General features: G+C 48.6%; 1 protein-coding gene across 2 annotated transcripts in view; it reads right to left on the bottom strand.

Moving 5' to 3' along the window:
• Window positions 1–26,553, bottom strand: part of LOC144729404 (inositol 1,4,5-trisphosphate-gated calcium channel ITPR1-like) — a 154,616-nt gene that overhangs the window by 19,736 nt on the left and 108,327 nt on the right. The window contains exons 48-56 of one of the 2 annotated variants that reach the window (XM_078609666.1): window positions 21,752–21,944; window positions 20,762–20,884; window positions 14,834–15,009; window positions 12,332–12,496; window positions 9,215–9,413; window positions 6,821–6,901; window positions 5,428–5,567; window positions 2,786–2,951; window positions 1,655–1,815 (exon numbers count right to left, since the gene is read on the bottom strand). In XM_078609666.1, the coding sequence (XP_078465792.1) occupies window positions 1,655–1,815; window positions 2,786–2,951; window positions 5,428–5,567; window positions 6,821–6,901; window positions 9,215–9,413; window positions 12,332–12,496; window positions 14,834–15,009; window positions 20,762–20,884; window positions 21,752–21,944 (1,404 nt within the window). The remainder of the gene's footprint in view (window positions 1–1,654; window positions 1,816–2,785; window positions 2,952–5,427; window positions 5,568–6,820; window positions 6,902–9,214; window positions 9,414–12,331; window positions 12,497–14,833; window positions 15,010–20,761; window positions 20,885–21,751; window positions 21,945–26,553) is intronic. The other variant, XM_078609667.1, reaches the window with a different exon arrangement.

Below are 26,553 nucleotides of genomic sequence, written 5' to 3'. Positions count from 1 at the left end.
CAGAGTGAGAAAGTGCCGTGTTGGGCGAGGGTATGCGAGGTGGCGCGGTGGCTAGGAGATGTTAACTGCCTCGCCTGGTATACAGGAGGTTGTGGGTTTGATCCCGATCCTGACACTTGTAGATTTGAAGTTCGCAAGTTTTTTTTTTCCGGGGTCATGTGGATTTTTCTCCAGGTCCTGCAGTTTATTCCCCTCCACAATTAGAAACGGTACACGTTTATCAAGAGGATTTGGCTGCTATAAATTTCTACATGATAAGCCACTTCGTTGAGCTACGACTTGTAGCCAGGTCTCTATTGAAAGCGAGCTACATGGCTCAGCGGGCCTTGCCCGTGTGAAATAAAATAGTTTTGTAATTAATTTAATTGCGGTGGCGATGCTTTAGGCGATGACAACACCGACACTTTGAATCATTGGCCTGAAATGCCAATAGGCTGATAAGAAAAGTCTATTGACGCGAGCCGCATTATAAAAAGTGCGCGCCTCTCCTCGGTCTAGACGCCCGTCCCATGCCTGCCCACGGGGGACCCATCACGCGCAGCGTGCCAGCCGCCACCGCACGCACGGCCGCACCTCGCAAACATCCACAGCGCCGCCGCCCGCAGCACGCAACGCTTGGCAGGCCTCCGCACCACGGAGGTCGCGACCCCCTTCCACCAGTTATTCATATTAAAACTGGCAATCGCCAACTCGGCACCGACACTCGCCGCACGCACGCTGGCTGCATGCGACGGAGACACTGCGCCGCCACTGCCTTCGAACCGTCGCTGGAAGGTGACGCTCGGCACACACAAAAGACACCCGCAGTGCTAACCTGAGACTCACAATATACCCCCCATTGTCTGATCTCAGAAGCCAAGCGAGGCCGAGCCAGGATGGTGCTTGCATCACCGACCGCCATGTAAACCCCAGGTGTTATAGGCTGCGAGCAGCAGATGTCAGTGCAGCAAAATCCATTGTCGTACTGCACTTGTACGCTCCTCCCACGTCTTACACAGTAGTCCCCTCGGGTTAACGTGTTTAATCTGATCCACGGACGCTAAATGTTCCACTGCCAAAACAGAAAACAATGTAAACCAAGCCAGTTGAGATCTAAACACTAATAAATGGACATCGCCGATTGGCCAAGACATGCCCAGTGCCACTTACAAGCACTCCGATTGGTTGAAATTGGCAACCGCGTGCGTAACGTAAACATATCGTTCAAATGTTAACGTTCGTCGAAACCATGGGGGGGTCCCCCTATGGGAGACGAAACGTTAACGGAAAACCGCTAACCGCGGGACTAGTGCGCTCCGCGTCTTTACAAAAAGACCCGCACGCTGACCAGTACGGCGAAGTAGCGATCGAATAACTCGCGCAACAGTGGACTGACAAAACGGCTGTACACTACGCACACAAAAACTGAAGTTTAAAAGACAATCCATGTGTTTACCCCCTTCGTATCGTAGGGGACACCCCACAGACACCCCTGTGCAGCAACCAAGTTTTTGGGCACCACGATCAGTAGGAAACGGGGGGGGGGGGGGGGCGGCTGGAAAAATGCACACGAACGCAGAGTTGTCGATTTCTCTCCGCTGAGAGAGAGAGAGAGCGAGACCTCGATCGTGCCGAGGTGGGTGGAGGAGGGGGAGGGGCACATGGCCAGACTCACCCGGATCATCTGTGCGACGTAGCTCTCGGGCCCCGTGTACTCGGTAGGGTCCTTCACCTTGATGAGCACGATGAAGTAGAGGTAATTCCACATGTTGTGCTCCACCTTGATGTGCTCCTCGAACGACACCGTCTTGTTGTCGAACTTGTCCCTCTCCAGGCCTGCGGTCAAAAAGAGGTGGGGGGGGGGTAGGGAGTTCAACTTGTGAAGCAAAGCTTTTGCTGGGTGGGATTGGTGGATCATGCAAATCATCGTGGACTCGCCCCAGCCTACCTCTTCCACTTTTAGACCACTACACTTCCTCCAGCCCATCACTGCTCTCTCTCTCTCTCCCCCTCTCGTCTCGCTCCAATCCACTCCACACTCCCCCAAACACTCTCCCTCGATTCCCCTCCAGCACGTGATTATTGCTCGCTCGTGATATCACCGCACCTCCGATTAGCGCGGTAGGTTAGGTATAGTGCGCGAAAGAAGTTCACACACACACACACATCACTGCAAGGTAGCTGCCATGCATTTTAATACAAGAATGCGGTCACGTTACGAGTGCCCCTGACCTTCATAAAAAATATATTTTATTTATTCGATAATTAAGCTTCACACTCGCTTCAAAACAGCCCCAAGCGCACAGTACACCCAAATCTCGTCAAAAGCTATTGGTTTCCATTGGCACTGCATCTCCCTATAAAAATAAGTTGGGGCTCGGCATCGCCGCCGGCTGACCCGATGGCTCAGTGGAAACACGATAGGACTTTGGCCGAAGGTTGCCAATTAAAATCCCGGTAGGAGGTCGAATCTGCTCCATCTCCCCAGCATGAGCAAAATAAAGTGTGGGCTTATCTATATTCGCTCTGATGTGGAGCGTCTCGCCCCCCCCCCCCCCACCATAGCAATGTGCAATTTCCACGAATGGCTCCATAGTAGTGGCAAGCGGGGAGTGCCGTTGCACCGTTAATGCAGAGCGCGAAACCAATTCGTCTTCCATTCCAAGCGGCATCTCAATCCGGCTTTCTGCTGCCTGCCGGTTGATTTGGACGACATTACCGAGGGTCGCCGAGTGTCACAGTGCGAGCGCGTGCCGGCCGCTGCACCGCCGCTCTCCGCCTGCGGATGCCGCGGGGCGATGGTTACCGCAGATGAAGCAGGTGGTCTTGAGCACCTCCTCCTTCTTCTGCTTCTCGCTCCTGAGGTCGGCGAACGTGTCGATGATGACCCCAAAGATGAGGTTCAGGACGATGATGATGACGATGAAGAAGAAGAGGAGGTCGTAGATGACTCTCGCGACGAACAGCGGCTCCTAGACGGCAAGGCGGCACATGTGCGCAAACCGGGGGGGACACGAGCGCACGTCGTTACGCGATGCTCCGGTCGAGACTCGCAGCCGCACGGTCTTCAAGGGGAGAGTACCCAAGAGCCTTTGCATCGTATGGATGTTGAACTTCGATGGCACCGTACACAAAGACAACCGCGATAAATCGGGAGGTGCGGGGGGGGGGAAGGACAAACGAAAAACACACAATGCAGTTCTCTACTGTGTGTGCTGCAAAGTCTACGCTCCCACCACCAAACCACAATGAGAAACGTGGTCAAGAATGGCGACCCACCTCTCACAACCCGACATGGTGCGGGGAAGGTTTTAATCCAGCAGTGGACCGACACTTTATGATGATGTCAAGTATAAGCTTATTGTGAGGCTCACGAGACGTGGGTGCGTGCGACAAGTGCATGCATATTGACTGAAGAATACATTGCGAGCATGGCATAAGTGTAGACTCATTGCAAGGTGCCTTGGAGTATCTTCTTGGTTCTTTTGGTAAAGTCACGTAGAATGGAAATAATAAAATAAAACATTCTAAAATAATTCTCACGACGTTTCGGCCACAACGCAAGCAGCCGTCCTCAGGTGAAGACCAGGTCTGTCGGGGAGACAGCGTCACGTGACTTTATCGAAAGAACCAAGAAGATGAATCCCTGCAGTCACGAAAGCTTTAAATCGAAATTTGCCTTTGAGTAGTTATTTAAAAATGGAAGGTGGAATATTTCTGCCAACTATTACTTCCCGTCGTTATTGCCGAAACGTGTTTGAATAAGGATTTCCATCAACTACATCCACAAAACGTACGTTGCAAATCAGCGCAAGCTAAACAACAGTTAAGTATTTATTCGCAAGGGACTCTCAAAGTCTCAAGACGCTTAACGGGTGCCAGTGTGGCCGAATAACGCTTCGTCAACTTGCCTGAGAAAATGAGAATCCCCGCACGCACGGAGGTAGGCACGTAGATTTGGGTCAAAGATGCCACGGAGTCCCACCTGCTGCAGCTGGCTTTAAAGTCGTTCAAGCAGGTGCGTCTCACTCCCCATTCTTTGCAAAAAAAAATAATCTCAGAATGAACGACCAACGCTGCTTTCAGTTTAACACGTAGGCTTGGTTAAAGGGTTCGTCTGTCAATACACCCGCCCACAATAATACGAGGACACCGCATGTATATTTTGGAAAGCGGTTCTTGTGGACTTGTACGGATGTTGAAATTCTTGTGGCTTACGTAGGCAACCGTGCCAACTCTGAGCTATGCCACAGACACCTACAAGGGCCGAAATTATTTCAAAAACCACACAAAAATATCGCAAGTCCAGGGCGTCCAGGGCAGGCAGCGTGGAACAAAATACTCTGGGGGAGCTCGAGAGCTCCATTCAGTGGAGGCCCTTCCATCAGCAGTGGCGCAAGCGAGCAATTGCAGGGCTGCACCTTTACCCTTTGACATATATCTTGGAAAGTGCGGTGCAGGAAGAATTAAAAATATTAAAACTACAGGCACACACTCAAGGCCGGTCCATTTTTGCCAAATCGTAAACACTCCACTAAATCACAGCGTAACAACGCTTCGGTAAAACCTATGAGTCCCATTCATCATTGAGAAATGTCTTTCCCCCCCACCCCCTCCAACGATCTATGGTGTGTACAAACAATTTGCTCGCCACAAAGGAGTACGAGCAAAAATGGAATCTCCCCCACCACCACCACCACCACACCTTCCAAAAGTGCGAATGTGCAACACGCATGCCAAGATCTGCAGCAGCAGCAGCCGTGTGCATTTTTCAGGCGTGGAAATCGAAACAATTTTATTTGAGATTTTTGCGGCGGCAGCGGCGCCCGTACTCAGTGTTCCCACAGGTCAGTGCCAATATTGTCGCACATCTGTGAAAACACACGCCGCCCCCCCCCACCCCCGCCTGACACGTGCTCATCGCTTCTAGCCGCACGCTTGCCCCAACCCCATCTATCGCATCTGACGTTGTTCAGAAGAGAGAGAGAGAGAGGAAAGAAAAAATATAAATTGAGAACGCGCGACGGCCGCGGCCCGACCGTAACCCCCTCCCCGTGAAGGACTGTTTTTACTTACATCACACCCCCCCCCCTACATCGTGTGTGGCCACGGCAGAAGTAGGACACCGCAAAGCAGTGTGGGGTAAAACGTGCCCAGTCAAACGTGGCCACGTGGTCACCTCACGGCCAACAGGGACACGCAAGGCGGTGGGGGAACCAGAAGCGCAACCACAAACCCCCCCCAAGGTCAAACCCCGACACGATTGCGAACACGCAGCTCTATCGCGCACGCCAGCTGAGACGACACGCGCGTACAAAGCGTTGCGCGTTCCTAAAAAAAGAAGACGATTGATCACGGCTGACGGCGATGACGACGTGCACGTGCCCACGTGCGCGTTTGTAAAAATCGCGCGCGTGCGCGTCGCGCGCGTGCGCGTCGCGAGCGTGCCTGCTTCGACGGTTGCCGCAGGACGTCTCCGACGCCGCCGCCATTGCGTAGGCCCTGGTTCAGCACCGTCACGATGCACATGAGCAGCGTGTCGCACGTCCGCTCCACGGCAGTGTCGTCGCTCCTCTTGTCCTCTTTCGCTGAGAGGAGACAAGATACACGAAGCCTTCATTGGGCCGTTGGGGGCAAATGCCGTAAGCGGGCACCAATAGAGGCTGGCACGGAGTTACGAGGGGGTGGGTGGGTGGGTGGTGTGGCCAGGTCAAAGTATCATGCCTGGCCGCATTTGTGTCCCCCCCCCTCCCCACATCAAGTACTCGTTTAAAAAAGGTCGAGACGGCTTAGTACAGGCCCAGAACCGGTTCTTAAAAAATCACTCGGCTACGAACGAGAATTCAGCTCGGGTGACTGGAATTGTAGCGCATCGTGATGACCAGTGCACCACCAACCACTCCATCCGGATTGCGTGAACACATAACACGCCAGATCAAACTTGTGGTCTGGCCCAATATCATACCTTTGGCTATTTTTTCTTACCATACTCTCAAGACTTGTTTACGCTGGGGTGAGATTTGTATTTTGTTTTCATATATATTTAAATCATAAGCCAAGTGTGCTATCAGTTAAGATGCAAAGCAACAAAATGTTCTCGTGCAACTTCATTAATCAGTACCAAATGACGCGATGCCCACACCGTGACATCTGGCGGCTTGTGCCAAAAACCGTCCCTAGAATGGCAAACGTGTTCTCATGCATTGCATACAGAGTCCATCAGCCCCGTTAACAATTGAAGCCAACAACCAAATAAAACAACATTTCCCCAGCCTAGCTCATCAGTAAGCGCTAGCCTACAAACATTTTCCTAGAAACAAAATCTCCCTGAACAGTGCCCATTCTCATAAGATCTTAAAAAGCTAAACAGGATTGAGCCCCATTGCCTGGATGGTAAGCTGCCTGGGAATACCAGGGTGTTTTAATGTAGTTAAAGGCTGGAATGTGACTGGGAAGCTGGCAGTTACAGCAAGGGGTGCTAAAACCAAGGCTCAAATTTTGCTTGGGCGTCCGATATCCGACGAGATCGAGCGCATTCCTGGTAATTTGGCCACAGGCCCTCCTTCCTCGTGACAACTCCAATAACGCTACTACCACAAATAATATATTTTAAAAAAATATATCCATGAGAAAAAATGTCCTGCAGGGATGTGGCTTCAGCGATGTCGGTATGCGTTTAAGCTCGGATTGCACTTGACGGGTCAAGACAATGCGCAGAGGATATCCAGGATTACGTATTGCTTCCGCAGGAATGCTTAAAGCTCAATACACTTATATATTCCTATAGCCACCCCCCCGGTTGGTGTAAACAACGGCTTTGGTGGGTGGTGTTGGACGTTACCCCCGTGCAGCGGATCACCGTAGAGATTGTCTCGGGTCGTGTCCGAACAGTTACCGCTGTCCGAGTCACAGAAGTCACTCTCTGGAGATAATACAGTGGAAAGGGGGGGATGAAACAGGACAAACAATTCATTCGCTCCACTCCAGCAAACAAAAACAATAACAAGGCCTTTGTAAATTTCGATTTAAAGCTTTCGTGACTGCAGGGATTCATCTTCTTGGTTCTTTCGGTAAAGTCATGTAGAAGGGAAATAATTATTTTATTATTTCCCTTCTACGCGACTTTACCGAAAGAACCAAGAAGATAAAGGCCTTTGTAGCCGCAAGTATTTTGGGTCACCCAAGGACAATTTTTATTTAATGAACATTCTTAGTGTAATGTGAGGATATATACGGCTCACTGACATATCACAACTCGTCATGATTATTGGCTCTGCCGGTCCTGGTCTATAGCCAATGGGGGGAAGCCTAGGGGCGTGGCCCTGACGTAATGGAAAGGTTGACAGCTGTAAGTAGAGGATTGGTTCTGCTGGCTTTGGCCACAGCCAATGGGGAGATGAGTCAGGGGCGTGGTCCCGGGAGCTGACGAGGGAGCCTGGAATATTCCATGGAGGCTAACCAGGATTGGTGGAAACGTACCACGTGACCCGGGTATTAAATAGGGGTGGAGACGAACGACACGGGGGTCAGAACGGGAACGAATGCAGGAAAGGGGGCCACGCGGGAGCGGGGCTCCGGGTTGCCACGTGGCTACGTGCGTGTCTCTCTCTATCTGTCCCTCTCATGCTGCCTGTCAGCAGCGTGAAGGAAAGCTGTAATACAAGTTGAATAAAAGACGGATTCCAGAAGTCACCTCAACGACCTTTATTACATTATCACTCTCGAGGGGCTCTGTGGACCTCCCTCTAGTGGAGGCTCTTCCACCGCCAGGGGGGTGAGCGAGCAGTGACAGGGCTATCCTTTTAGCTTTCTTACCCATCATCAAAATGTATGATAATATACATTGCTTTGGTCAATTCACTGCTGGTCGAAGGCCTCTCCACGCCGTGTCAGCCACGGAGGTCGTTTGACCATACTTCACTACGCTCGTGGAGGGACGGTGAAGGTGAAAAAAACTTTAACCGGTTCAGAAAAAAATAATAATAATATTTCACCACCGATGCTTAAAATTGCACTTGGCATCAAATGGCAGTGTCGTCTTTGGCTCAAACGCCATTCATTCTGTGCATCCCTCATTCAAGTCGAATAGCAAATTTAGTCATCTCCCACAGCTTTCTTACAAGCATGGTAAATCCTAGTTAATCGTTAAAAAGCACCACATTACACAGGTGTTACGATTGACGTTGTAAATATTAAACAAGCCTGAAATCCCCACTAACTTTTGAAACTGTTGGTCAAAGCCAGGGACGTGCGGTCAGGGGAGGCAGAGCCTCACCCTGTCATACTCCAATAAAAATAGCTGTTACGAAAAGGAAAAATATATTAAAATAAAAATTAAGATTTTTCCAGTGATCCGTGTTATAAATATAAGTTCTGTACGATTCCAATAATTTTGATAGTCAAAATCGCCAAATCTGCGGAGCTCCGCTGCAAGTACAGGGAGAGACGAGAGGTGAGGCAGCGACGAGCTCAGCCTCCCCTCCAATTGCGCAACCCCTCAGAAACTGGATGGAGCGTGGGCAATAAGCACGTGCCTGTTACCATCTCTCGCGGTATGTCACCAATGTAATGATTACATACATGGTCACATTGGTGACATTTTCACTATACAATCATTGGAATCATACAGAAAATACATTTATAACAAAGATAAGTGAAAAATCTTAATATCTTATTTATTACTTTTTTACTTTTCGTAACAGCTATTTTCATTGGAGTATGGCAGGTGAGGCTCTGCCTCCCCTGACCGCACGTCCCTGGTCAAAGCACCACAGTTAAATCCTCTGGAACGGCAGAAATCAGGCCTAAACACCCACAATGCACTGCAGCCTATAGTTGGGAGGCACGCTCGCATCACCATGGAGAACAGCAGCAGAAGCAGCAGCCTTATTTGTCCAAGACGACACTGGAAAATCCACGTGCGCAAGGTAAAATAAATAGAATAGCGATAGCTGTGGGCGAGCAGGAAAAGCGAGAGCCATGGTCAAGTGAAACCCAACACACACACACACACAGACACGGCCATTAATTTAATGTTAATTCTCACCGCAACCTGCCACTGCTGCTGCTGCCAGGTGAGAATTAGGTCATAGGTGGGAGGGGGTGGGCCGCGAGCAATAACATGATGGCGACCTTCTCCAATTACTCCGTCCCGATCCTGGCACGCTGCGGGGGGCGAGGGAGAGAACATTTTTTTGCGCAGACGTCTGGGGGGAGACGGCGGAGTGTCGCGTACCCCGAGAGTCGACAGTCAGCGCCGGCAGGCGGTCGACCTCCATGACAAAGTCGTCCTTGAGGAAGAGGAAGCCGACGATGGAGAAGAGGTAGACGAGGATGAGCGCGAGCACGGCGGTGAGCACGATGGAGCGGCCGTTGCGCGTCACGCTCTTGATCACGTTGAGCAGCGTCTCCTCGCGGTACACCAGGTCAAAGAGCTGCCCGCGGCAAGGGGCGATTTAATAACAGAAAGGGGGGAGGGGGGGGGGGGAAGGAATCGCTCAGTGTTGTCAGTGAAAAAAAATAAGATGTGTCATGCGCACTGTTAATTGTGGCAAAGGAGCAGCGTAGATATTCGAGCGTGTAGGCGGTGCAACTGCTTCGGCACCCATAAACTGGGGGGGGTCCCCCCCCCCTCCCCATGTCATTCTCCGCACCAGTGGAAATGCCAACCACGCCACTGCTAAATTGTGGGGTGGATGAGAATCGATTTGTCTTATCGTTTATGTAAATTTTACTTGTGGGCTAATCAGGGAGACAATGACAAGGGGAGCCGAATGGAGCAACAGGAAATGAACTCTTGAATAGAACTTTCAAAAATGGCAGGAGCCGAGGTGAATTGTCGAGTTTAATCCCCACAACGATAAATGACGATTGTCCGCTTACCCAGGAAGAGTCCATGAAGGGCAGAGACATTTTTTATTACAAGAGCCTCAATTCACGATCTAGATCCAATTTTCTAGGTTTTTGTTTGCGTGTGGGAGGAAACTGGATTACCTGGGGAACACCTACACACACAACTGGAGAGGGAACTTAAAATGTTCTACACAGACATGCGCTCATAAAAACACATATACCGCTTCCTATACAAATCTTATGGAATCGCTATTGGAGGAGAGGGTGAACAACTTCATGCCTAATGGCAAGCGAAGAAACATTTTCACTTCAGCGTCATGTCGTCAAACAATTGCACGAATATTTATAGGATGGCAAAATGCTACGTAAAAATGGAGATGGCGTGGTGGTGCAGCAGCAGCGATTTTGCGAGTTTGACGATTCCTGTGCACGGCTAACATCAGAGGCAGATCGATACCCGAGAATTGGTGGGTCCTTGGCCTCAGCTTTTTCAAGCTGCTCAAACAACCCCCACCAAATCAGACGCGGTATTGTGGAGGCCTTCATTTCAGCAGTGGATTGACATTGGGCTCCCATGAATTAATGTGCGAGATTTTTGATTTACGTTTACTCAACCATTCAAGGAGGAACAAAATCATTTTGTCAGCCGTGAACTTTAATAATTGTACATTTGGATTCAATGTCCCTTTGCCCGCTTTATGAACGGAATTATATTTTGCAATCTCCAGTTGTGGCAAAATCTATGTAGATGTTTTTTTTAAAGGATTCGTTTGTCCACTCCTGATATAAAACAATCACCAACTACCAGCACCGTACCCAGAACATTGCTTATTATACAAGTCAATCGTGTAACTTTTAAGTCAAACAAAAAAATTCAGGTGTTTAAATGTTTTTTTTTTCGCTCTTTTGGCAGGCCAAGATGATTTCAGGTTCGTTCAACAAGCGACAGTTAATGTTCCCAGATAAATTGCTTCCGTAATGATTTCACAAGAACATTGGTTTGGGAAGTCACGAAACACCGCGTGCAACGTTTACTCCTTTCATTTGAAACTAATCAGAATTCTAAGGTGGTGACGTAGGATTAGCACCAGCGCAAGACGAGCATTCAATGAAAAACAACAGAGTACACCGTGTCACTTCGGAGCATTCGTGCGGGCACCAATGCGAAAGTCACGTGCCCGCTAAATGGCAACGCAAGCGTGCGCCAAGTCATATCGTTGAAAGGCTTCAACTCGCCATGGTAAACAAACATTCGTCATCAGGTGGCACGCTGAACCTGGGTGGAAAACTCAAGTGGCTAACCGTGACCAAGTGCTGCCCCCTGCCAGAGTTCAAACTTCCTCCAAGAAAGGGTCACCCCTCTCAAACCTTTTTCAACATCCTCTCCCTTCAGGGACTCCATAATGAAGCCAAGGTCAAGCACTTTGACAATCCACTGCTGGATGGATGAAAGCCTCCCCCGTATTGTGCTGGTCATGAGGATGTGGGTTGTTTGCCCACCAAACTTCACCATGAAGAAAGGTGGCCAGGACAGATTCAGGTATCGCGTGCCACCGATTCTAGCCGTGGCTGGGAATCAAGCCGTAGAAAAACAAAAAAAAGTCGCCGCGATTGCTGCTCATTATAAATGTCAAATGCATTTCTAAAGGTGTACCGACTCTCAAAAAATCAAAACCCCATCTCAAAGCACCAGTCCATTTTCCTTTAAGCGCACAGTTGAGTCCCCCAATGCCCCCCCCCCCGACCCCGTTATTTCCGTGACGCAGAGCCAACCGCCGCACCCCCCACAACAAGGTGCGGAATTCCGATCGCATTGACGCGAATTTCCAATGGTCGTGCAACTTGTCGAAAACACGAAATGGCGCATTCATTTACGTTACGGATTGTTCTTCTGCGTTAACCGCCAATTGCCAAGCTAGATTTTAAAAAAAACCTACTGTAGTACCGCGATTGTTTATAAAAATGGACAAACAATTATGAATATAAAACTGCATGCCACCAACAGTTCCCTAGGGCAGTAGAGATCTCACAAAATGCTCGTACCAGCCTACACTGCAGTCTGCCGTGCAGTGCCCTCGTTGCACAAGTCGGGCATGCTCACCTACAACCACCACGAAGCATGCACAAAACTAAAACAAACTAGCAAGCCAGTCCATTAAAAGTGCCTCCGTGCAGTTAGCGAGATTTGATCGTCACATGTGAAGAGCCTAAAATGTATTTTTAAATGTACGAACTCATTTTTTTTCAACATACGAAGAACATTAATGTAAAAAAATTGAGTGCAAAGTTGCCACTCGCACTGACAACCAAAGGGAAGAGCTTCCCCCGTTTTCCATCGGTCTACCGCGCACTCGGCTAGCGGCGGCGACCCTGCACCTCGCACCGAGCTCGCATTTGAAGGAATTGGAATGCGAGCTAGAGACGAGCGAGATGAGAGGGTGCGAGGAGCACGCGTGGAAGGAATGCGAGAAAGCCGTGGGCAGGGAGACGGTGGGCTGACCAGCAGGCTGTAGAAGAACTCGTGCATGACGAGCCCCAGGGCGCAGATGATGAGGTAGGAGAGGTGAAAGAGGAACTCCACGTCCATCACCATCGCCTGGTAACCGTGGGTGAAGGTTCCCTTGTTTCCCACGAAGCTCACGAGGAACACGACCTTGTTCAGAACCTGAGCACACACACGCGCAAATATTCCACCGTATAGCCATACAGACTTAACGCGTAGGCTTTCGCGACCAATATCATCCATAGAGGTTTGTTCGGGGTTAGATCGTGATCTAACCCCCAAAAAACCTCTATTATGTCATACAGACTGTTGGACACCTATTAAGACTGGCAAAGCACATCTTATGGCAGATGCGGCCAGCACCAGTGCCTGGCCGCCTTTGGATCCCCAGCGTTAATGTTTATGCGTTGCACTCGGCACTCATACAATTGTAATGTATGAATTACTGTTAGTAGCTCAGCTTATTGGAGAGTATATTTAGTATACTGATGATACTGATGTAGTTTATATTTTAGTTTTTTACGTGGTGGTTTAGTTGCTGCAGCTCCATACTATTAACATTCCTTCCCTTTATTAATGCTAACCCTACTCCCTTCCCTTTGATGCTGCTAATCCTGCATAATGCACGGGCATAATAGGACTTTGAAACCCCCCGCCCACCTCCTACGCATTCCACAAGCAGTGACTAATCCCATATCTGCATTTCCCATAAATATGCTAAATTCCTCTTGATATGCAAATTCCTTTGTCAAGGCGCTTTTCCCCCTCCAACTCAGCTTAAATATACGCTGCCAAGCCTGGTGGTGTTCATTCAGACGCTGTCTCTCCGACAGACCTGTTCTTCACCTGAGGATGGCTGCTTGCGTTGTGGCCGAAACATCGTGAGAATTATTTTATTATGTTTTATTTTTATTATTTTTTTATTTCCCTTCTACGTGACTTTACCGAAAGAACCAAGAAGATGAATCCCTGCAGTCACGAAAGCTTTAAATCGAAATATACCTAGGGGGCAAAAGGCCAGAACAAGTTTTGATACCACTCAATACCGACATTAGCTATGGCGAACCCTGACAGGGCATGACATTTGTGCGTCACACGGAATACTGCAATCTTCATCTCGATAACCTGTCGAAGTTCAACGTGGCACGCTCTAAAATAAATTATGAGCGGGGCTGTGTAAATCTTTGGGGCTGCTCATACATTAACATGGCAATAGCCAGCACAAGGCGATTTAGTAATGTAGGGAAGCCCGCATCTCAAGTCCTCATCGTTGCCAAATGCTGTTCTGAATCTAATCACCTCCCAGCTCTCAACACGGACCACAAATTCTAGATTTGAAGCTTTCGTGACTGCAAGGATTCATACTCTTAGTTCTTTCGGTAAAGTCACGTAGGTAAAAAGTGAAATTAAAATTAATAAAATAAAACAATAAAATCACGACGTTTCGGAGGCAACACAAGCTTCCGTCTTCAGGTGAAACTGTCACAGCAAAATATCTGTTTCAATGCTTGGAGGCCACGTGGCCTCCCAGCATTGAAACCTGAAGACGGAAGCTTGTGTTGCCTCCGAAACGTCATGATTTTATTGTTTTATTTTATTAATTTTAATTTCATTTTTTACCTACGTGACTTTACCGAAAGAACTAAGGGTACGGACCACAAAATCCATGCCAAAAACACGAAGTGCTTCCCACGACCTCTACAGTCACTAGAGGCACGATGATGCACTGCAATGTAAAATAACTAAAATATTATTGCACCACATTTGTGACTGCAAATCTCAAAAAGTAATTGAATCGATGGGGAGGTAAAAAAATATCGTTACAATAAATTAACATGGCATCATCAAGTAGTCATTCACCTCGCAGCATCACGTCCACACCTCCGATTACAACTGGTCAATTTTTTTTTTTTCTGGCCTGGCCTTTTGCAGCTGTTTTAGACTAATTTCAGGGTGCCGATTCCAAATGTGATCTCAGATTTGCTATCGCATCATTTTTTATGCTATCTGCATACCCCATTTTCATTGATTTTACCCGAAATTAACATGGTCACTTCTTATGATTGCAAGTTGTTGCGAGTCAGTGACTGCTTTAGTGTTAAAATATGGTGCTGTATTTTTAGTATAGTGTGTTTAGAATATAATTTGATGTAGATATCCACATTTACTTAATATTTTTATTCTGCAGTTTTGATTGAAAATGCAATATTTGAGATCTCAAAAACCTGATGTGATAGACAAAAACTGATGCCAGATTTGGAATCAGCACCTCAAAATTACATTAAAAACGTTGGAATACCTTATGCCAGAAAAAGTGTGTTGACCAGTGTTATCGCTGTTGGCCATGTACGGTGCTAAAGAAGTTCAACATACATACGTCCATCCCCTTCCATAGAAAATCGCCAACGTAAACGTTAGTCGACCGCGGTTTCCGAATTCAGCGTCGCGATCCACTTCCCAGCGGCCGCTCACGCGGCGGGGGGCCCTGGCCGTGCTCACGTTGGCGGTGCCCAGCAGGATGAGAATGGGCTGGCAGCCGACGGAGAAGATCAGGCGGAGGATGACGACGACGACCAAGGCGCGGACGGAGTGAGGCCTTGGCAGGAGGACCACGAGCGCCAGCACAACCAGCACGGCCAGCCACAGCAGCCTGGACAGGCTCAATGGCAAAGTACCTTCACCAAAGAGAAAGATTGCCCCGTATAGCCTTAGACTGTTGGGGCAAGCACCTATACAGCGAGGGGAAAAACGTTTTTGATCTCCTGATGATTTTGTACGTTTGCCCACACTGATAAAGAAATGATCAGTCTATTATTTTAATGGTAGCGAGAGACAGAATAACAACAAAAAATACAGAAAAACGCATGTCAAAAATGTTGTAAATTGATTTGCATTTTTATGAGGGAAATAAGTATTGGACCCCTCTGCAAAACATGACTTGGTACTTGGTGGCAAAACCCTTGTTGGCAATCACAGAGGTCAGACGTTTCTTGTAGTTGGCCACCAGGTCTGCACACATCTCAGGAGGTATTTTTTTGTCCCACTCCTCTTTGCAGATCTTGTCCAAGTCATTAAGGTTTCGAGGCTGACGTTTGGCAACTCGAACCTTCAGCTCCCTCCACAGATTTTCTATGGGATTAAGGTCTGGAGACTGGCTAGGCCACTCCAGGACCTTAATGTGCTTCTTCTTGAGCCACTCCTTTGTTGCCTTGGCCGTGTGTTTTGGGTCATTGTCATGCTGGTATACCCATCCACGACCCATTTTCAATGCCCTGGCTGAGGGAAGGAGGTTCTCACCCAAGATTTGACGGTACATGGCCCCGTCCATCGTCCCTTTCATGCGGTGAAGTTGGCAAACGTACAAAATCAGCAGGGGATCAAATACTTTTTTCCCCTCGCTGTATGAAGGCCGGCACAGCACACGAGGGGGTGGGTGGCCAGCACCACGCTCGACCACCTTTGTCTCCCCAGTGGCGATGTTTTACACACTGCACCAGGTACTCATTTGAGGACGAGTCGACCTAGGGGAGGCCCAGGACTGGCTAAGAGAATCGCCACTGGTTTTGACCGTGACTGGGAATCGAACTCGGGTCACAGGGGTTCGTAGCACAGTGCGCTAACCGTGACACTTCCACTACCACACACAGAGGGGCAGCTCTTAATATATAACAATGAGCGTTTACACCTCCACGTTTAACTTCCACTTATCAGGTTTATTTATCCTGGGAGAAACCCAATGAGCTCTGAAGCTCGACAGATGTCCAGCCATTGTTACAGCCTCGTGTCAAGAGACGAGTCGTCAGTTCGGATCGTCTGACGAAGCGGCGCAGAGCGGCACAGAGCGGCGCAGATCACACGGAGTTACCTCCGATCCCTTCAAGCAGTCTGGGCCACATTACGGTCAAATTTATATTTTTCATCCTCAGATGAGATTTAGCCAAATTATAGCATTTTACCGGATGTTTCTTTTTCCCTCCGTGCAGTCATTGGCGACCAGGCAGAGATCATCATCAATGTATACACTTACTCATAGGTGGCAGCGGTCTGGATTCGAACCCAGGACCTTTACACGGTGCCAGCTCCGTTCATCCGACCTCCAAGCCACACAGCCACCACGCCAAGCGTTATGACCATGTCACACTGAACGCACGCGTTTTGTGTTTAGTTTGTTGTCCTACCCACCACAACCTCCGATTAGCGCGGTTAGCTACGTACGGTGCGAAAGAAGTTCACATGTACATTAGACTCTTGACAAGCAAGTCGGGCAATGCCTGGTTATATTTTAAATGGACGAGTGACTGCCTAGGAATTCCAGGTATTTTAATACTCGGGTTGTGGAGGCGGCCAGCACAGCAACGGATTCGTGAATCTATCTTTGGCGACCTTTGTGTGTTCATCCCCCCGGGAAGTATGGTGGGTTTTCTCCAGGTACCGGCATTTCCTCCTACATGCCAAACTCTTCAAATGAAACTGGCCGAAACTTCGCAATGCAGGACCTTCTTGAAAGAGGATCCCAAGTCTCAGGTAGGTGGAGCGAGCGTTGAATAAAAGGCAAGTATTTTTTTCTGAGTATTAGAATTGCACTGTGCTTGTAGGACAGGGGGATCCGAGTGGGCGAGTGCTTTAGCTTGCTACACAAACTGTGCACGACTCTGCAGTGTTCCACAATGGCAGGCATGCATAGTGGCCACGTGGTGTTTCACCTTTACACGTCGTGCAAACACACGGTGCTTATCAACGCCAATTCTCAACAACCCCAATCATCTCGGTCCATGTTCTGACGATTGCCAATCCATTCTCTTCCCCGCACCTTCAACTAGCAAGTGTAGTAACGCTCACGACTCGTTCACACCGGATAGTTGGAGGCACACTGGTTTATTAACACCATACGTTGTGACATACACACTTGAGGGGGTATCGGCCCCCTCACCCGTCTATCTGAGGACACACCTCCTAGCTAACCCTAGCCTGCCTCAGAGTCCTCCTCTCGTGGACTAGGGGAGGCTATCTTGGCCCGACACTGGTCAGTCGGGCCCGGTACTCAGAGTCCAGACCAGCACTGGCTCTGGCTCTGGTACCACGCCACTGGCTCGAGCCTGCGCGGTCCTGACAAGGACGGCGTACCAGGGGGAGACCAGGGCTCTATCTAGGACGTCTTCCGTCTTCTCTTCTTAGCTCACACATCACTCCCGAGCCCCCCGATACATTCCCCTTTTATACACCCCCCTCCCTGAGGGGTGGGGCCCCGGGGGATCGTAACGTCCGAAGCGCGGACGTCGTAGAGGCCACCTGCCCGTGCACTGACGTAGCCCCGCCCACTGTGCTTGTTTACCATAGGCTGCCATGCATAACGGGCTCTCTGTAACACCCCTACACAAGGTTGATTACGAAGTTCTACATTACATACATTTTACTTGTGTTTGTATGGATGTTGAGCTGCCCCCGCACCTCCGATTAGCACGATCGGCCATGTACGGTGCGAAATAAGTTCTGTCTGTATGTTGAACTTCTTTCTCACTGTACGCAGCCAACCATGCACAATCGGAGATGCGGTGGGTGGGGGGGGAAACGACAACAAAAATTAAGGCCTCGGCACACGCTGCAAGCACCCTGATGGTTGGTGATCAGAGAAAGTGCTCACCCATGGTGGGGGGGGGGGGGGGTTTGAGGCATGGAGTTGTGGGCCGCTGCTGGGTGCAAGCCATAGTTTACTGGTACATTGATGTAGAAAGAGAATGTGAAAACTGGGGATTTGGCCGTTCAATTAAAATGGATTCTTATGCTTGCGTCTCGCGTCAAACCACGTCCAAAAATCGCTCATTTTTGATGAGATTCTATTTCTCTTTTGGTAAAAAAAAAGATAGATTTGTATAGATTCACACCACACTACATTAGATTTACCCCAGCAATAAAACCCATTCTACAATTTCGCAGCAGTATAGATTTACACATTGCGCAACGGCACAAAACATGCAATTGCTTTGCGAATGGAATCGTGGCGCCGAATTATGACGATTCGTCAACTCGTGGTGACATCTCCGCGTCGCGACATCTCTACTCATGCGCTGCTGCATGATAAGGGAGCTGCACAAGAACAGGGAAGGAACGAGAGCCTTCACAGAAATTGCAATTGACGAGCATTATTACAGCAAAATCAATAATACAGAAAAATCGATAATAACGAGGCCTGTGACGATTCGCTCTCCAGGTCATTCCACCACTTGCCAAAGGAGGGTCGTGAGCTCTGAAATGCAACAATTCATTTCGTCTCATATTTATCTTCTCATTCGTATTATTTCTCATTTATTGGCTCCTTTGTAACATTTTGTTTGCTCCGTTAGCCGAGATGTAACATTAAGGACCAATTGCCCGATAAGGTCGCCTATTATATACATTTCCTTTTAGGGCCAGTGTTTGACTAATGTGTATAGTTTTTATTTATTTATCATGTGCGCGTCTGCGTCACTGCCAACGCAGCGTCAAATAAAATTGCTGACATGCAACATCAGCGCAATTTGTAAATAATCAATGAGCAGCACGGACGAATCGACGCACGTGTCGCGAGCTTAAAATAAACAAAATCGGATTTAATTGAAGAGGGTTAAACTTTCACGTAACTATACGTTAAAGCAGATTAAAGTGTGCACGCAATGAGCCACCGTAGTAGGAACAACATTCCGTGGAAGAATTTAGTACATGGTATGACAATTAAGGATAATGGGCGTGCGATCTGAAAAACAGGCCATCAAAAATAACCTCCCGCTCAAAGGTGAAGAACGAGCAAACCAAAATCTCAAGCCTAGACCCCGAAACAGAACGAAGACGAGGGAGTCTCCCTGAGAGAGAACCATTCATTCCCAGCAAGACCTAATGCTCTAACCATGTCACTACAGGTTCTAAAAACGGCGTTGTTCAAGTGCAAGCCTTTACAAATGGGCCTGGTGTATTGCCCTCCGATTTGCACACATGCGCACACACACACCGACCACAGTAATCAAAGTGCAAAACCTGCTCGAGGGCGACACCAACCACAAACACAAGTGTGGAGATAGTGGCGCCCACAACCGGACCAATTAAGAGATTGAGATACGAACCCGCCAACACACGCACGCACGCACTTCCACCGGCTCTCATTCCGAGTGAGACGATGGCCAAAGCTGACAGGCGAGTTGTGGGGTGGTGGGGGGGGGTAGAAAACAAATAGATAAAAGACATCGCCAGGTACACAGGTGCACCGATCGCCTTGACACGAGCGCCACAGGCCGTGATAAAGGATTCAAGGTTGAACCGTCGAGCGCCGGAGCGCGTGACGTCTGTGTCTGCGGGTGGTGGGCGGGTTTGCGCCACTCGGTATCACGGCGGCGGGGGGGGGGGGGGTTTCCACGTCACCAACGGATGCCCCCCACGCAGCGGGGGAAGGGGGGGGTGGGACCGGCTCCCCCCCCCCCTTCACCACCTCGCTTGATGAAGGTTACTCGTGGGAAACACGGAGGTTCACATTTTTTAATGCAATACAACAAAGACGGTATTTTTCAAAAAGGCCTTGAGAGGGGCGTTATTTAAAAGGGTGAATCCGGCTGCCCGGCATTTCTCCCTCAGCCGCTCTGTCGATTTGTGTTTTTCGCTAAAAACAAAAAACAAAATCGCCCACGATTGTGGTCGTGATGCGGAGGAGGAGTGCTGCGTGATTTGAAGCACGCAAAGCTGGCCATTTCACACGTTTCTAAAAGTAAGCGTTCACACTAAAGACCTGCAAAATGGATATTTCCAACTCGAGCAAAGAAGCCCTTCGTCGCTGTGGAACTCATTTGATGACAATTTTCCACCTCTGAAAATAATTAGATTCGTTGCTCCACCACCGATTGCTGTTTGCAACTGCTTATTGCCACAAGTTAAATACAAATATTTTCATGCCGTGCTCTCCGAAGCGCTCGCACTAATGATGCCTTCTTCAAATAATGAGATTAGAGTATGAACAAGCTTGAGGAAATCCGTAGACAAGAGTTTAACTTACAATCATTAGCAATATATATATATAACAAAAAAAATCGCACAAATACAACGCAAGGGGAGGCAGAAGTAAAAAAAATAGTTTTTTCCTGGGTGCAAAAAATCCGAGACATCTCACCGTACGTCATTAATTGCATCACGCAGAGTTGACAGCAAAGGGTCGCCAAACCTCCGCCGTTTATATTCCGGATCCATCCAGCCTGATGGCGGAACGGCGGCACTGCTGCTCAAAACAAGGCACCGCTGTTCGAATTCCCGGCCCAAGGCTAACGTCGATGGCCGAGTGACATCAGCACCGGGGGGCCCGGCACCCCCTCCCCCCCTACCCGCCCGCCACTTCACAACCCACAAAAGACTGACGATGGGCTAATGATGCCCATGGCGAGCGCCTGTTGGGGGAGGCACGGTGGATCCTACCTCCGCTGCTGGAGTTGAACGGGTAGAAGAAGGCGACCAGGAGGTTCATGAAGACGGTCAGGTTGGAGGAGATGGTTCCCCACAGGGTGATGTTTCGGGAGCACCAGTAGAGCATCGGGCGCACTGCGGAGTGGAGTAACGCCACCGTAACTATTACCACCGCCCTCCACCAAAAATCCCCCGTATAGCCTTAAGAAACTGTTTGGGCAAGTATTGTTAGCGAGCACCTTTGAAGGTCAGCATGGTACATGAGGGGGAGGTCAGCACCACTCCCGACTGATATCTCCCCAGTGGCAATGTTTACACATCATAACAGGGACTTCATTTAAGGCCGAGTTAACCGAGTGGAGGCCCAGAACCGATTCAGATCTTTACTGGTGTTGGCCGTGAGCAGGAATCTAACTCGGGTTGCCGGGTTTGAAGCGCAGCACGGTAACCGCGACACTGCCACCACCAGTGGACTCGCTCCATTGCATACTTCATGCCTGAGTAACATTTATTTAAATGCCGTTTAAACCTGGATGGAAATGTGTCATAGCAAATGGCAAGAAAATATAAACACGAAACAATGCAGATAATTACAACAGTTTCGTTTAGAATTGTTAATTTACAATCCGGATTTGGTGTGTGGTTCTCATTAATTGCACAAACGGGCAGATGGGTTTGTGGACGCACTGTATGTTAATTCAGTGCGTTAGTTACGTTGTCTATAACGACGCGAATGGATACGCTGTGTTATGCATGAGAGATGAGCAAATTTCAAAAACGACAATGGCATTGTTGTGGACAGGCACTTGGGCACACACGGCAACGGAACACGGATTTGGAGGGGAGCGCAGTTCTGGACTTGCACACAGCCAGGTAAGGTTTGCGAGATGGCCAATAAAATTATTCTGAACGCAAACGCATGGCATGGAGGACGGCGCATATTCCAGACGCGCGGTTTCCTAACGACGGGCAACGCCACGGCGAGGAACAAGAGGGCCCCACCTCTCAGCTGCTTCTGCCAGACCATCTCAGAGAAGAGCTCGTGAGAGCTCTGGAAGAAGTCGCTGATCTTGCTGCCCTGGTCGTCACGCTCCGTGGTGAGGTAGACGCGCGACTTTGACTGGCTCGTGAGGAACTCGCACACGTTCGGCACCGGGAACACAATCTCCTCCATCACGCGGTCATGCCGCACGATCTGAAAAAGGCACGAAGGGCGGCGGAACATACGGGCAGCTGGTTGGATGGAGAGACAAGAGAGGGGCACAGATGCACTGACCATCATTTGAATTGATTTAGCGTCCCAATATAACTGCCTCTCAATACACTTATGAAGGTGTAAAACATTAAGGTAGTAGAGAGGTGGGGGGGGGGGGGGTATCAGAATAGGGAATTACAGGTGAGAGGAGCGAGGGAAACCGAGTGGTCACAGCCTGTGGCTGAAGAGAAGGGGCCCAAGCGCCAACAGAGCCACACAGATGCATGTCCGATTAGCACTGGTCGGCTACGTACGGTGCGATGGAAGTTTAACGTACTGAGAGCGACGAGCAAACGGGAGATGGGTGAATAAGCAAACGGTTGGCCAGGAAAAAAATCTGATGGACTGGCCAAATTATCTCTTTGCAGCGATCCGATTCGGGGCAACAGATACACAGACGATCAAACAGACAGTCCTTGACCATGCCTTGGAAGTGTGAGTGCTACCCAGTGACATTTTTAATTATAGTTCAGGCCACAGACCTCCATTTCCGGTGAGCGTGCTATTCACTTCTCATTCTAAAAAGTACGAGGCCAATTACTTGGTTCAGCAATGATTAGGGACAAGTACATTTCGATGTGGACAGCAAGTTTTTCAATTCGAGAGTTGAAACGATGCTATACCTGAGCTTGACCCGGACCCTCTGATGAGCAAAAGCAATCAGTCTCCGAGCAATAGTATTTTGGGGAGAAAAATAAATGCATTTGGTTCTGGATTTCTACGATTAAAACGTGAAAAATTTCACTTTTACAGCACTTCCGGAACATCAGAATAAATAAAACCTGTCACTTGCTCTCTCAAGAGAACATCGTTATAATTTACACGGGCACTCCCTTCAACATCATCTGTGTATTGACGTGGCTACGAGAAGAATCGTTTCTAATCTTTTGTTGCACGCGCACAACCACCTTTGGAAGAGCAGAGTTGGACAACTCTTTACCCTGCCTGTCTGTCGCATAAGTTGGGGGCAAGTGCTGTAAGCGAGTAGCACCACGCCCGGCCACCTTTGTCTCCCTCGTGGTGATGTTTACACACTGCACCAGGTACTCATTCGAGGCCGAGTCGACCCAAGGGAGGCTTGGCACCGGTTCAGATAATCGTCACCGGTGTTGGCCACGAGCGGGAATCGAACTTGGGTCACCGGGTTCGTAGCAGTGTGCCAACCACTACACTACTGCTGCACATGCATACACATTCATAATCAACGATTTTTGGGTTTAGATCGCGTTATTTATAAATGTGTCGTAACCCTCCACCACCCGACACGGCCAATCAGTAAAAATGTGTCACGTTGACAAAAGACAAATAGTTCACTGCTTTAGCCCACCAGTGTGTTGAAGCCACAACATTTACAATTTGAGTACGACGTTTCGCTGGTAATTGCATCCAGCATCATCGGGCAATTCGCCAGAATGGTGAGGCTCTGCTGTGTCTCCCGCTCTTATACACAGCAGAGCCTCACCATTCTGGCGAATTGCCTGATGATGCTGGATGCAATTACCAGCGAAACGTCGTACTCAAATTGTAAATGTTGTGGCTTCAACACACTGGTGGGCTAAAGCAGTGAACTATTTGTCTTTTGTCAACGTGACACATTTTTACTGATTGGCCGTGTCGGGTGGTGGAGGGTTACACATTCATAAATAACGCGATCTAAACCCAAAAATCGTTGATCATGAATAACATTGGTCGCGAAAGCCTACGTGTTAAAATGCATACACATGTATGTACACGCATACACATGTATATACATGCATGTATGTACACACATACACGAGGTAGTAGGGGGAATTGGCTGTCAAGGTTCAGGTCAGAGCTAGACTTTAACAAAGGAACGAGAGAATAAGTTTCTGTCCTTTGAATGCAGGATGCTTGGAATGTCACAAGTATAGGGTAAGCAACGTGTAACTTTGCAACAGCAGAGGGTAAAGAAAGTGTTTGCAGGTGCAAACAGGAAGCAAGGCTTGCGATGGGTGGGTCACGTGCGTAGGATGGAGGAGCTGCAGGTTACCGTGACAGGCATTGGCATGGCACTCGGGAGTTCAATGACCAAAACCAGATAGCGCGACACTGCCAAAGTGGACCTTGCGAGGTCAGGTGTCGACTTGACAATAACAAAAGTTGCGGTTGGAAATCTGGCGAGAGAAGCGATGGTGGTAAACAGCTGAATAGGCTGCGATAACCTCTCGGACTTGACCTTTTTCTACAGCCTGTAGGCGCAAAGACCGATGAGAGTAAGGGTCTGTTACATCAAGGAGGGTTTATGTGGGACCGGTGAGCAAAATGCCGTGCTAACATTACATTCAGCCATGAACTATAGGCTTGCTGCTGTATTTGTAGAAAAAAATAAATAAATTTGGTTTTCTATTCAGATGTATGTTGAAGTTCTTTCACACCATACATCGTCAACCGTGATAAAAACGGGAGATGTGGAGGGGGGGGGGGGACAAATTAACACAAAAAGCAGTTCTAAAAAGAAATTAGTTTTCAATCTAGGACGAGTGGCTTCCTAATAAAATCTTATTCTAGATTTGAAGTTTTAGTAATTCTTTGTCTTTTGCTGTAGTTGTCCCACCTGATGACGGAAGCTTGTGTTGCTTCCAAAACGTCGTGATTTAATTTGGTTATTTTATTTTTCATTTTTATTTCATTTTTTCACCTACGTGACATTACCGAAAGAACCAAAGAGTAATACAATCTTAAGTAAGAGCGTTCCAGGCAGCCGCACATCCGAAAGCGTCACGTGACGATGCGCTGCCCCCGTCAATGGCGATGCCACTTCGTTGTGAGGTCACGACCCCCGGCGGCGGCCATCATCGCTCCTCGCAACGTTTCCTGTCGAGGCCTTCGCACATTCCTAAAGAACCCGAAGACGATCGCGACCAACGCGTGTCCGAGTTCTCTACTGCTGTACAAGTTGAAGAGTCGCCGATTCATGCGGTTGGGGGTCTTGGTGGCAGGGGTTGGTAAACCCTCGGTTCCTGCGCCATCTCTCTCGCATTCAAAACGCATTGCGGCTCTTGAAATAGGGTTTTGTTTTTTTACCGAATTCGAAAAAAAATGGCTCCTCTTCTTATTTTGGTTGCAAACCCCTGGTCCCCTCGGGCAAGAACATAAGTACTAAGGAATGAAAAACAAAATCACCACATTTTTTTGGAGAAGCTTTGGCAAATAATACAAGCCGTTGGTTTTAATACACTCAATCTCTTTATGAAGTCGTTACACCGGACAGCTTCTAAAAACATTATTTTCGCACATTTGAACCGACGCCAACTTGACAGTTTTGTTGGAAGCCACTTCTAATCCTCCGAACGCACTGCAGAGGCTTCTTTTTAAACGTTTACGCGGAAGGAAAGCATTAGGGCAAAAGTGGACACGTTATAAAGTTCAAGTGGTCTCGCGCGGGTTCGCCAGTTACTCCGTTACAACAAACAACCTTCAAGGCTTGGAGCTAGGTGGCTCGGCCTATTGCCCGTTATAAAAAGCGTAGGTCGTCATGACCACGCACAATCAAGAGCCGGATTCTGTCGTGACGGTGCTGATACTTTTATTCTCTCCGCTATCTTTTACGAGCTCTGGGCGTGCACACCCAGCCCGCACGCGATGCTTAGCATGTGCCCAAATAACCTCGGCTGCGGCGTCGTAAAGTCTCAGGACAGTCAACAGCACGGCTTCGACGAAAACGTGCCAGTGCTCGCGCGACGCTGCCCTTGACGATGCCGCCAAGAAAGTTCGCGCGAAGGCTCCATCCCTCTGGGTCGCACACGAGACGTGCAGATCAGGCCGGCTTATTGGGAGGTGTTGTTGTTTCGCATGCTGGTCAATTATTTTGCGCCCCTTTTCGTGTTTATAATGTCCACCGAACGGCCGTTAGCAACAATTAAAATCCACGCTTGCAACCCACGTGTGTGTGACCTTCACCTTATTTACACATCCCAATTCACGGTCTTTGGCTACTAGATAATTTTATTGTGCCATCACAAGCTGCACAGAGATGTTGTGCCAACACGCGATGTCACGTAAAATTTACACGCACGCGCTCCATTGCTTCAATGTGCATCCGTTGCGTTTCACTGGAGAAAATATTTATTTAAAAGGTTTGCTTTTTAAAAGGCAGAGTTATTCAAAATTGTACCATCGATGCGTCATAGGCATTCATTCAGATCTCTCTTGCAGCAGAGGTGCCCTTCTTGTTGGAGAACGGCCCGTGTAAGTGGACGGAACTACTTTCAGCGATCGGAACTACTTTCAGCGATCCCTCCATGGGGACCCCTTGGTCTTCATTCAGGGGGCAGCACTTTGTGACAGGGTCGGGTGCTGCGTAACGCTCGTCACGAGAGAGTCAAACCAATATTTATTTTTTCATTCCGAGCTTGAATTTAGCCAAAGTGTGCAGAATGAAATTTAATATTACGTTCGCTTGTCTAGTTATTATCAACTCAATATACTTGAGAATCAAAAAAATATATCAATCACATGTGGCCACCTAGATTTTTCACCAAGGGAGTGACACGGTCTAGCAGTAGTGATCGCAGATTGTTGTGGTTCA

Source organism: Lampetra planeri, chromosome 32 (assembly GCF_965212315.1).
Source record: "Lampetra planeri chromosome 32, kcLamPlan1.2.h2, whole genome shotgun sequence".
NCBI lineage: Eukaryota > Metazoa > Chordata > Hyperoartia > Petromyzontiformes > Petromyzontidae > Lampetra > Lampetra planeri.
Note: the sequence above shows the minus strand (reverse complement) of the source record. Positions and strands in the feature narration are given on the sequence as shown.